This window comes from Belonocnema kinseyi, chromosome 5 (assembly GCF_010883055.1).
Source record: "Belonocnema kinseyi isolate 2016_QV_RU_SX_M_011 chromosome 5, B_treatae_v1, whole genome shotgun sequence".
NCBI classification, from domain to species: Eukaryota; Metazoa; Arthropoda; class Insecta; order Hymenoptera; family Cynipidae; genus Belonocnema; species Belonocnema kinseyi.
The window spans coordinates 59,669,866-59,682,999 of record NC_046661.1 but is presented as its reverse complement, the minus strand read 5'-3'; the positions used below and the strand labels follow the sequence as shown (position 1 = coordinate 59,682,999).

Here is a 13,134-nt window from a genome sequence, read left to right as displayed (position 1 = left end):
GCCACTAGGGCCGAAAAATACACAGACAAGTCTGCTACATCGTGGATGCATATGTACAATATTTACAAACTTAACATAACTTATAATTTAATCGCTTCGCCTTACATTAATGCAAATTCGCCTTATCTTGTTGTATCTATGCCTTATTCCATCGCAATTAATCTTTATTCTATCGCAAAATACGCCTTATTCTATCGCCAATACGCCTTAATTATATCGCTAATACGACTTATATCTATCGCAAATACGTCTTACTCTATCGCATGTATGCTTTTTGTTTCTTTCATCGCTACTGTTTTGCTCTCTTTCCTCTCTCGCTTTAACTCTAGCCATTGCCTTTTATTCTTTTTATCTTTACGCTTGACAACTCTTCTCTCATTCTCATTTAGCAAAATTTACATTTTCTTATTTTCTAAAGATAATTATTCGAAATCTTTCCCCATTTTTCTCCCCTCTTCTCTCCTTCTTCTTCCTTTCCAACTCCCTTAACCATTCCACCACCTCCACTGTCCCCTTCTCATGCCAGATCTTTCCCATTGTCATGCTCCTCTTTTCTATCTGATCACAATCTTCCAGCCAATGCTTTAAAGTCCTTCTACCTCTCTCACATAGCATGCATTTTATTTCCTCCTCTGTAAATCAGTATTTACTCCACTCTTCTGTATTACCACATCTTACCCTCGCGATTACTTTTTGCGAACCTCTTTCCCATTTCTCTCCAAATATTTTGCTATTCCCTTTAATTTTATCTATTTATATTTCTCATTCTATTTAGCTTCCCTTATTTTATTTTCTATTCCTTGCTTAAAAACTTCTTTATCTCTTTCTATCAACTCTTGTTGTATCTTCAATCACCCTGCATACAAATTTTTTACATATTCCTTTGCCCAACCACGCCTATTCATGTACCTTTCTCTTTCTTTCATTCCATAATAGTCCCCTCTTCCATTTTCTCTTTCCTTCAAGCAAGCTTTCACTATAGTTCTGCCCTTTCTCTCCAACAGTCTTTCTTCGTATTTGCAAGCCCTGTTACCTGTTCTTACTTTGATTTTTTCCCTATTAACCTCCTTCAGAACTATGTCTATATATCTGTCCAATCCTATCCTCCATCTAATGTATTTTTTATGCAACTTTTCCACCTCTTCATATTCCTTCCATCCCCATATTTCAACTCCATAAATTAGGACACTTATTACAAGCGCCTGAAACATTCTCATTCTTCTCTTGTAGTCTTCCCATTTTTCTTAAATAAAAATCCCAGGTATGATAACTCCTCGACTTGCTTAATACCTTCTCCCGTCCACTTCCATGCCATTCTTCCCTTCTTCCTACTACTTTTCTCCCAAAAACCAAAACTTTAGAATTTGCTACATTTAAAACCAATTTCTTTGCTTCTAAGTACTTCTCTAGTCTTTTCATCATATTTGCCAAAACCTCTTCTTCTTTAGCTACTATTAACACATCATCCGCGTATGCTAAAGTCTAAAATCTGTCTCCTCCTACCACTAAACCTCCCTCTAACCTATTCTTAAAATATTCCTCCATGCCCGCTTTGAATACCGCAAAAAGAAGCGGACTCAGTGGGCATCCCTATCTTAATCCTATCACCGTCTAGAATTCTTCCGAGGTTTTATTCCCTACCTTTACCTTATCTCTCGTTTCTTTATAAATTTCCCTCACTCTCTCTATCAGACCTATGTTTATTCTCCTCTTCTCCATTACTTCCCACAACCTTTTCCTATCTACCGATGGGAACGCTGCTTTTAAATCAATAAAGAAGGCACATACTTTTCCTCCTTTTTACTCAAGTTCCATCTCTACCACGTGTTGAAGAATATAGATATTATCTATAGTGCTTCTACCTTCTCTGAAACCTGCCTGATTATCTGGTAGTATTCTTTTCGCTTCTACTTCTTTTTTTAGTCTTTTGATTAACACCATTGCATATACCTTGTAAGCTGTGTTCAATCATGTTATTCCCCTGTAGTTTTCTGTTTTTCTCTTTTCTCCTTTCTTAAGAATTGGCGTTATCAATCCCTGTCTCCACTCTTCCGGAAATCCTTCACCTTTCCATACTCTTTTTACTACCTTTTTTTAACTTTTTTCTGGCTTCCCCTCTACTGTACATCCAGGCATCGTTACCTAACCCGTCACTGCCTCCTGCTTTGCCCTCCTTTAATCTTTTAATCTGCGCTTCTATCTCTCTTCATCATACAACTCCTTTTCATCTTCTAAATTACTTCTCGTCCAACTGTCAGTTCTTTTTTCACCCGTGCCTTGAAACATTTATTTAAAATACATTCCCCATTCATCCATGCTAGTCTTATCCTCTATTACCCCTTTTTTCCTCCTCATTTTATTAATAAACTTCCGTGCCCCCCCCCCCCTTCTGTTTTAATTTGACTTATTTTCTCCTCTAATTCCTTTTTCATATTTTCCTCTTTCTCTTCCCATACTTCACTCAACACTCTCTTCTCCAACTCTAACTTTTCTGTTTTTAATATATAATCCCTCTTTGTTTCTTCAGCCCACACTTCTTCATCTATTATTTCTCTCGTATTCTATCTTATTTCCTTCCTTATTCTGCTTTTCATATAAACTCCTAATGGGTGATGATCTGATTCTATCCAGGTTTCTACTTTCATTTGCCTTACAGACCCCCATCCCTCTCTATAAGTCACAACATAAGCTATTATTGTGGAAATGTTGCTTCTCACATATGTAAATTTCCCTTCTTCGTCCCCTTTCTTATTGCCATTAAGTATGTACCACTATTGTCTTCTACCATCCTTAGAAGTTGCTTTCCTTCGCTATTTGTTAACTGGTCTTTCGAGTCTCTCTCCCCATCCAAGTACATATTCCGTTTCCTCCCCATTCTAGCATTAAAATCCCCCCCCCCTTTATTATTATTAGTATTTCTTCTTCCGCTTCATTATCAAACTTTTCTATGTTTTTCCTAACCTCTTTCATTCCCTTTCCATTGTATATTGTCAAAATTCTTTACCATTTTCCTTTGATTTTAACCTATCTTTCCTGTACGCCACTCGTGACTCCTTTCAAAACTTCCCTTTCTTGTAAATTGGTCCTGACTCCTGTCATAATTCCTCCACTTGCTCTACCTTTTTCCTTTTACCTAGTGGCGCCTTGTAATTCTCATCTATGGCAACTAGCCAAGTTAATTTTTATAATTTCCCAGTCTTTTTCCTCTATCCAAGTTTCCATTAATCCAACCACATCGCACTTTTCTACAAAATTCCAAAAATCTCTGTCCTTGTTTTTAAATCCCACTGCATTCCAAAAAATCAACTTCCTCTACCTCTATTGTTTGTATCTTTTTCTTATTTCTGTTAATTCTCCTCTTTCCTTTATCCTTTCCTTTTCCTCTTCTATTCCTCACCTCATTTTCTTCTCTAATAAATCTCGCTCATTCTTCTCTAACCTTTCTCTGTCCTCATTCTAAATATACCATTCCCCTTTTACACACATTTTTTGGTATCCTACTATAACTGTCTTACCTTCTTTTTTCCCTTCCTTTGCAACTTCCCTTATTTTACGCTGAATCTCCCTTTCTTTGAATATATGATCATAATCAACATACAATTTTTTCTTACCTAATTTAAATTTGTTTTTTATCACATCCTGCTTTGCTTTGCATGACTTCATTTTCACTACTATCACTGCTTTTTCGGTTGTACACTATCTTCTGACTTTGTTTATCTTTCCACTTACCTCTAAATCTTTCTCGAGTACCTCCAACACCGCTTCCATTTCATTTCCTACAGTAGTTTGTAGGCATACAATTGTCAAATTATTTTTTCTTTCCCAACCCTCCCTTCTTTCTATCTCCCTTTCAACTGCATTCACTTTCTTTGCAATTCCTTCTAAATTTCCCCATTGTGCCGCTTCAATTTTTCTCTCTATCGACTCTATCTTGGTTCTTAACTCCGCTGCTTTTACCCTTTTATTTAAATTTTCCTGTTCCAATCTATTTTCGTCCCTCTCTATCCTTCTCTCTTCCCCTTCTTTTAATTCTTTTTCTAGTGTCTAAATTTTTGCCTACTTATCTCTCGCTCTTCGCTCAGCTTATTCACTTCCTTCTCTAGGTTCCCTGTCCTCCCTTCAGCCCTTTTAACTCTTTTCCCCCATTTTTCCTCCCTTTCTTTGAACTCTTTCCTAAATACTCCTAATTCCCTGTTTGTATTCAGAGTCTGTTTCTCAACGCCCTCCATCCTCTTCTGCCCTTCTTTATCTCTTATATCACCGCTCAAAGTTCTAATTTCCTTTATTAGCATTTCTAGCGCCACGGCTCCCATTTCTTTTCTTCCCTCTCCTTTACTGTTTTGTCCCTCGTCTGTGTTTCCCATTTCCATTACGTCTATCTGCTCTTTGTTCTCCTCTTATTGGCTATTTCTTTCTTTATTTACTGGAGATCTCATAATTTTTGTGTTTTTCTTAAACGGCGTTCTACTGAAAAATGCATCTAAACTTTCATTAAGATCCTTTTTTCTATTGTTCAACGCCGATATCGCATCTAAATCGTTTTCACTGTGCGTTGTGACTCTTAAACCACTTACGTTATCCCAACTGAGTTTCTTTCCTGGTGGTCTACCTCTCCCCCTCTGTGTTACCAAAACGATTTCGTTTTCTTGCTTGCGCGTGAAAGACTTGAAATCTTTATCTGAATCATTAGCAAGTAACTCATTCAAATTCCCGCATTCCTCTATCTCAGACTTATCCTCCTGGTCCGCCATTCAATTCGTTACTTGCTCCACAGATGGCGACTCTATACTGATACTCTTCGAGGGTGTGATTTAATTTTTTGCTTATTGAAATAATTTTTCTTAAAATGTATGTATAATCTGCCTCCCCCGTTCACTCTCCCTCTACTTGTCTCCCTTCCTGAACCCTTCCCTACGCAGTAACCCTCTTTTACTAACAAAGTGAGAGTTTTTAAAACTAACCTAACTTTCCCATTTTCCCGATTTATACTCTTATTTTATATTATTCAACCCCACTTATTTATTGCAGATACTTCTCCTTAGCTTATTTCTACTTTGATATCTTTTATTTTCTCCAAAATGATATTCACTCACTAAACAATCCATTTATGCCTCAGCAATCTGTGCGCGCATGCACACAATACGAACGCACACATGCAACCTACCATTTCTTCGAAGACTTTGAAACTCATTAAAAATAACAAATAAGTTATTGGTGGGTTAGAGTAAAAGTTTTTTTTAAAATAATGTTATGAACAAAAGTAATTTTTTCTTGATTTGCAATGACTAGCTAATTTTCACCCATAGCTTTTTCATAAGGTATCTCAGATAAAGATGTGCGCTTACAATGAGCTAAGAATAGCTCATGATTGCCAATTATATAAACAAATTTTATGAAAAAATGCACATTTTAACCATTTTTTTATGAAAAGGCTTGACTTTATTTGGAATCAACTTACAATGTTTTTCCTAAGACTTCTTGCTATCATATTTTTATGGTACCAAAAAAATGTTAACTATTTGAATAATTTTTATAAAAATATGCAAATTTGGCCATTTTATGTTAAAAAGGCTTAATTTTTTTTGCGCAATCAACTTCAAATTTTTTGTCTAACACTCCTTGCTATTATATTTCTCATAGTAACCAAAAAATGATCATTATTTAAACAATTTTTATAATCAAATATACATTTTGACTATTTTTTTTATTAATAGGCTTGATTTTTTCCGGAATTAATTAGAAACATCCTGCAAAAGAATCTATACTATCATATTCTTAATATTGACATAAATGATAATTATTCAAATGATTTTCATAAACAAATACCAATTTTTACCATTTTTTCATTATGAGGTTTAATTTTTATTGCAATCGATGCGAAATATCTTGAAAAAGAATTCTTGCGGCCATAATTTAAATTATTTTTATAGTGACCCAGTATATAACAGCAAGGATTTTTGCCGAAAATAGAAAAAAATCAAGCATTTTCATCATAAAATGGTCAAAATGTGCATTTGTTTATAAAAATTTCTTATATAACTTACATTTTTTGGTCATTATTAAAAACATGATAGCAAAGAGTCTGGGGCTAAAGATTTTAAGTTGACTCCGCAAAAAAAATCAAGGCTTTTCACCATAAAAAGTCAAAATGTACACTTTTTTATAAAAATTGTTCACATAATTAATATTTTTTGGTCGCTTTGAAAAACACGATAGCAAAGAGTCATAGGATAAACATTTTAAGTTAATTCCGCAAAAAAATCAAGCCCTTTTATTCAAAAATGGGCAAAATGCGTATTTGTTTAGAAAATTGTTTAAATAATAAATATTTTTTATTTAATATGAGCATTATGATAGCAAGGAGTCTTAGGCAAAACATTTAAAGCTGTCTCCGAAAAAAATCAAGCCTTTTCATCATGAAATGGTCAAAATGTCCATTTGTTTATAAAAATTGTTTACACAATTAATATTTTTGGGTAACTATAAAAAACATGATAGCAAGGAGTCTTAGGCTAAACATTTTAAGTTGATTAAAAGGAAGCCTTTTCATTAAAAAATGGGCAAAATGTGTATTTCTAAAAATAAATTGTTCAAATAATAAACATTTTTCAGTCACTTAAAAAAATATGATAGCAAGAAGTCTTGGGCAAAACATTTTAAATTGATTCCGCTAAAAAAATCAAAGCTTTTCATCATAAAATGGTCAAAATGTGCATTTGTTTATCAAAATTGTTTACATAATTATCATTTTTCGTAACTATAAAAAACATGATAGCAAGTCGTCTTAGGCTAAACATTTTAAGTTGATTCTGCAAAAAAAAACAAGCATTTTCATCATAAAATAGGCAAAATGTGTATTTGTTTATAAAAATTGTTTAAATAATTAAGATTATTTAGTCTCTATAAAAAATATGATAGCAAGGTTTCTGAGGAAAAACATTTTAAGTTGATTCCGAAAAAAATCAAGCCTTTTCATCATAAAATAGTCAAAATGTGCATTTGTTTTTAAAAATTGTTTTCATAATTAATAGTTCTTGTTTACTATGAAATACATGATAGCAAAGAGTCTTAGGGTGAACATTTTAAATTTATTTCAAAAAAAGAAATAGTTTTTTCATCAAAAAATGGGCAAAAGGTGTATTTTTTAAAATAAACTATTTAAATAATAAACAATTTTTAGTCACTATAAAAAATATGATAGCAAGGAGTTTCAGGCAAAACATTTTAAGTAGATTTCGCAAAAACATCAAGTCTTTTGATCAAAAAATGGGTAAAATGTGCATTTGTTTATAAAAATGATTTAAATAATAAACATTTTTTGTCACTATGAAAAATATGATAGCAAAGAGTCTTAGGAAAAACATTTCAAGTTGATTCCGCAAAAAAATCAAGCCTTTTCATCATAAAATGGTCAAAATGTGCATTTGTTTTTAAACATTTTTTAAATAATAAACATTTTTTCGTCACTATAAAAAATATGATAGTAAGGAGTCTCAGGCAAAACATTTTAAATTGATTCCGCTAAAAAAATCAAAGCTTTTCATCATAAAATGGTCAAAATGTGCATTTGTTTATCAAAATTGTTTACATAATTAATATTTTTGGTCAATATGAAACACATAATAGCAAGGAGTCTTAGGCTAAATATTTTAAGTTGATTCCGAAAAAAATCAAGCCTTTTCATAAAAAAATAGGCAAAATGTGTATTTGTTTATATAAATTGTTTATATAACAAACATTTTTTGTCTCTATGAAAAACATGATAGCAAGGAGTCTTAGGAAAAACATTTTAAGTCGATTCCGCAAAAAAAAATCAAGCAATATGAAATACATGATAGCAAGGAGTCTTAGACTAAACATTTAAAGTTGATTCCGCAAAAAAATCAAGACTTTTCATCATAAAATGGGAAAAATGTGCACTTGTTTATAAAAATTGTTAAAATGATTAACCTTACGGTCAATTCCAAAAAAGAAAAATCAAAATCCGTTAAGAATTGCACTGTCAGTCGATTTTTGTCCAAAAATGTGCTTTTTCTCCCACTGTGCGCCGACCAGAGAATTTCTAAAATCTTATATGACCTAAGATATTAGTTTTGAGGTTTTTAAAAGTTTCAGTATGCAGAAATAATGTTTGAATGAGTATTTAAACTCGCTATTATACGGAAATTGATTTATTGGGCGCTAATTAATTTTTTTTTCGTGGTCAGGCAGATATTTGTCTGTTAAAATTAAAAAGGTTATGTCAAGTACAGCTGGTCACTTGTTGACCAGAGCATAAAAAATAATAAACATTCTCATCAGAATGAGATACTTTCATGTGAAAACTGAATATGGCGGATTTCTTTCAATGTCCACATTTCGAGACACCCTGAATGCGAAATAACGGGTTTTACGATGATCTCTGCCTGTCTGTCGGTCTATCGTCGTCGTTGTTGCTGACCTCGTCTCTTCCTATCTACCAGATAACTTTTAAAAGATTAATTGAATTGTATTCTGCTGTAGCACACGCTTTAAGTGACCAAGTTTTGTGGTGAATAAAAAGGCGAACAATTTATCTTAGTAACTTTTTTTGATACAAATAAGAATTACTACAGTTATAGCATCATCAAAAATTAAAAAAAAAATTAAAACAAACGAAAATGAACATTTTATGACAGTACATGAAAAAAAGCCGAGAAACGCAAAACGTTGTTTTTTTTTTCAAAGCCCTACAAGAATATTGAAATAACTTTTCAATTTTCTTGAAAAATCGAAAATTTAAATTTTGATCACAAGAAATAAATTATTTGGCAATTTGACACAGGTTTTCAAGTAGCAAAAATAAAGATCGAGTTTGTTTACCAACAATTTTTGCTTAACGGTTCTATAAGGATTTATTCAGGTAGAAGTAGTAAGGATGGTCTTCGGGTGTTTTTGAATATTATTAGTGGGTTGGAAATATATCTTGGAGTATTCTGTGCTACTAAAAGATTCGATCAAAAATTTCAACGGATCCTTTATGATCCGCAAGTTTCATCTTCTCTTATGTATTAAAATTTTGTTTAAAGGAGATGGGCACCCAGGTACCTTGCTACATCACTGATTTCTCCCAAGGAAGCTTGTTTTAATAAAAAAATTAATTAAGGAAAAATACTTCATAGAGCTTCACAATTTTGATGGAAATAGTTTTTCTATAAAACTGAATTCTCGGCAGAAATAACAATTTATCAAAACATATTTTGTGTCCATGGAGTTCTATGTACCCTACCGATAAAAATCTTAGAATATTCTCACGCGAAATAGCCTGGCCGGTTTGAGACTATCTGCAGGTTCGATTTACATAATTTAGTATCAGAGATAGTCAGAGAGATTTGGGTCCTTTTCACGGTCCTTTTGGAGGTACTTTTAAAAGTGAGTTGACAGTAATATAATGTTCCTTTCGTATTTGTCACGTACCGGCCGGGCAGAGTTATTTACAGTAGTTGGCCATCGCTTACCCGACTCTCTCGTTTTAAATTGTTCTTCAAATTATTAACACTTTTTTTTTAATTGCTGAATTTTCTGATTATACTCATTCATAATTATAACTTATATACTACGTGTTGAATTAAAAAATGTTGTCTTTTTTGGCGTATCTCCTTCCATTTACGAGAAACGTTGTTAGTTCCAATTTTAAACATTAAAAAAAAGTTAGATATTTGGAATCATCGAAACCCGTACCCGGTAAAAAGGCTTGCATTAAAAAGTATTGAAAAATTTCATTCATTCAGTCGTAACGTAAGAAATGTTGAATACTTCTGGATCCCGTTTTTGTCCTTCCGTTTTGAATATCCATGACAGTTGAAGTTAGCACTCAAATTAAATCCCTTTCTGTATCTAGCGCTGACAATATTTTGCTGAATACCACAAAACAACCAAGAATTAGAGAAATTTTAATCCCTTTTAATTTAGAAAATTTTGCTACCTTTATCTACTGTTTTTTAAATAATAATCAGGCAAAAAGCTTATTAAAACATAGCGTCGATCATTTTACGATGTCAAGATCAATTTCCACATAGAAGGTTCTGGTGAAAAGTAATTTTTTCAATTTTTTATCATGATCTTATATTTTTTCAATTTTTAATATTTGAACAAAGCGAACATTCTAAGATAAAGAAACGTATTCTTACATACAATCCTACTAGATTTGGCGAATTTCATGCTTTTAGAGCGCGTTCTAATGCTTCAAACGAAAATTGTGTTTTTAATGTATTCTAGGTTACGTCTGACAGCTCCGATCGGCTTTAAAAGGGATTGAAGTCTCATAATTTTCGCCGCCTAATGAGAATTTAAAAACTAAGGGCAGAAACGGCATTCTTAGGGATTAAAATTTTCTAATAATTTTTAATGCAAGGCTTCTTACCGGGTAGATTCTGAATTATTATCTTTTAAACTGTTATCTATGAAATTTAAAAAATCTATTTCTAAATTTTAATCCAAAAGCTTAACAAAGGACCCTTAAGTGTCGGCTAATCTATGGAGATACCCTCTCTGCTTGTTATTTATGATCCAATTTTCATTTCAATTCAAGCCTCGCTGCTTGTTATTTATGATCGTACTTGTATTTTAATTTCGGACAGGACATTTTAAAGCCTTCGAAACATTTAAACGAGCTACTTGGACCTTTAAATATATCTACCTGAGTGCCTGAGGAGAATTTCTTAGATCTTCTCAGAGCCTTGAGAATCTCTAGCATACCATATACTCTGAGATTTCCATCAGTAGGGCATATGAGTTTTTCTTTTAACTGTTTCTCTAATTCCGCGAAAGCGCTGCGATATAAAATTCGAAAACTGGATTTGGAAAGAAATGTCAAATATCGAGGTTATATACTTCCTAAATGTACGTTTCTAAGTCTAACATTGAAGCTTTGAACAAAAATAAAAAAATAAAATTAATTTGTTAGAATGGCACACCGGAAGAATAAAAGGGATAGAGAGGCTGGAGTAAAACGTCCAAAACCGGCAAAATGAAATATAATATTCAAAAATAATAAAATAAATGAGTGATGAATAATTCTCAAAAATTATACTAAAAAATACTGTGCAAAATATTCTTATAATAACATTAAAATTAAACTTTAAATTACAATAACATGAATAATTCAGTCTTTTTCTTTTCTTTCTCTTAATGAAAAGACCAGAAATTATATTTGTATTTATTTTTTACAATATGCGTAGGACCAAGTTTGTAAACGATATAAACTAATTATTTTATTTCAATTAAATGAAATTTTTAGAAGTCAATTGTGAACTTTTTTTACACTCTTAAGCGAATGTAATTTTCTATTCCTATACTCCAAAAATTCTAAATTAGTTTTATAAATGTAAACTAACGAGGTTAATTGAGATACATGCGAATGAAATTAAAGTAAATAAATCCGACTATTTGGACATTGAATTCCTAATTTAATTTTTTAATTACCGATCGCAGCGTTTCCGCGGAATAAGGAACATGGATACAAAATATGTGTTGATACAACATTGTTTCTGCCGAGGCTTAAAGTAATAAGTTGAGCACAAAGTTTGAGAACTTCACAAACTTCTTTCTTTTAATATTTTGTGTCTTAAAAGTTAAAGGAAAATTCAAGTTTTATTTTTGTGCAGATTGATTAAATTGTTAGTAACTATCCTAAATTGCAAATTTAATGTCTCAAGTTTGCTGAAATTCAAATATTTAAGTATTATAATAAACATGTATAGGGCAAAAAACAAATAAATTGCAGAAATAAAAAGCGCCATGGCGCCTTGATTTCTAATATATTTTTGTTTATCGATCCTGATAACATTTTGAGAGATATATGTGGCCCTTATAAGGACCATTTTGAAATCATGTTTGAATAACCATAGAATAAACCCAAGAATAAAAATTTTCGGCCCCGAAAAGGGCCTTATTGAATGCATGAAACAAGTATGCAGTACGAGTGTAAATCCACCAAGCGATAAATAAATTAGGAATCACAAAAATGAGTAATGTATGAAACTTAACGTGAGATTTTGTCAAACACAAACACTGAAATTAAATCCTTGTCTTCTGACTCTTCTCCATCATGCTTTGATGGCCTTGACCTTGGGCATAGTCTTCTTTTTTTCCACCGGCTTCTTCTTTTCCGTCGCCTTCTTTTTCTGAGTCACTTTCTTCTTCTTAAGCTGGTCTTTAAAGTCCTCTGTTTTTTTTTCGAGCTTTGCAGTCTCGGCTTTCTCTTCCTTTTTTATTTCGTCCTTTCTGTGCTTCGAAAATTTAAAAGATCCTGAAGCTCCAATGCCAGTCACTTGAACTAGAATTCCTTCCTCTACCGCTTTTTTGAGGTACTTTTTTATTCTTGGGTAGATTACATCAATGTCCACATCAAAATGTGTGGCAATGTATTTTTTGATTGCCTGAACTGAAGATCCTTTTCGTTCCTTCATTTCCAAGATTGCAGTCTCCACCATTTTTGAAGTAGATGGATGTGTAAATTTTGATGTCGAGGGTTGGCTGTCGGCCATGTTTAAACTAACACGCGATTTGTACTGAACGAAAACAAGAAAGTCACTGATCAAGCGATCGGACTTTCTGATTCCTAAGCGTAAACACGAAGGTAGGGCGCTAGAAAATCAACATTGATATTTCCACGCCATCGTCTTTCTACCTATTAGAATAATACTTTCATTTCCAGTTCCTGGATGCTTTCGTATCACCATTTATTTTCGCATTAAATTAAAACTATCCAGGTATGAAAACGACGAATAACTCAAGGCTATGTCTAAGTTCACTGAAATTTGATGTGCGTAGTAGACTGGGGCATCTAAATTCAGTGATTTAAGTATTTCTCTTTGAATGAAATCTAACTCAATTTTTAGGCAGTTTCTACACGTACAGAAAAAAGCTTGCTATTTGCATATAATTTTCGGTACGAATAGCTCCTTTTGCAGCTCTCACTATTTGTACAGAAAAACTTCGCTATTTATATTAAAGTTTTGGAACCCATAGCCAATGTCAAATTTTAAAAATATTTCTGATAGCTGATTTTTTAATTTTAACTTTGAAATTTTTCATTCAACAACAACATCGACATTTTAAAAAATGGACCATGATATATTTTGCAACTACTTATATTCACGTTAAACATAATGA

General features: G+C 32.4%; 1 protein-coding gene across 1 annotated transcript; it reads right to left on the bottom strand.

Moving 5' to 3' along the window:
• Window positions 1–12,065: 12,065 nt before the first annotated feature.
• LOC117173676 (histone H1B-like) lies at window positions 12,066–12,506 on the bottom strand. The gene has a single exon (XM_033362317.1). It carries the CDS (start codon window positions 12,504–12,506, stop codon window positions 12,066–12,068), a length of 441 nt encoding a protein of 146 aa, XP_033218208.1.
• Between the last annotated feature and the right edge of the window lie 628 nt (window positions 12,507–13,134).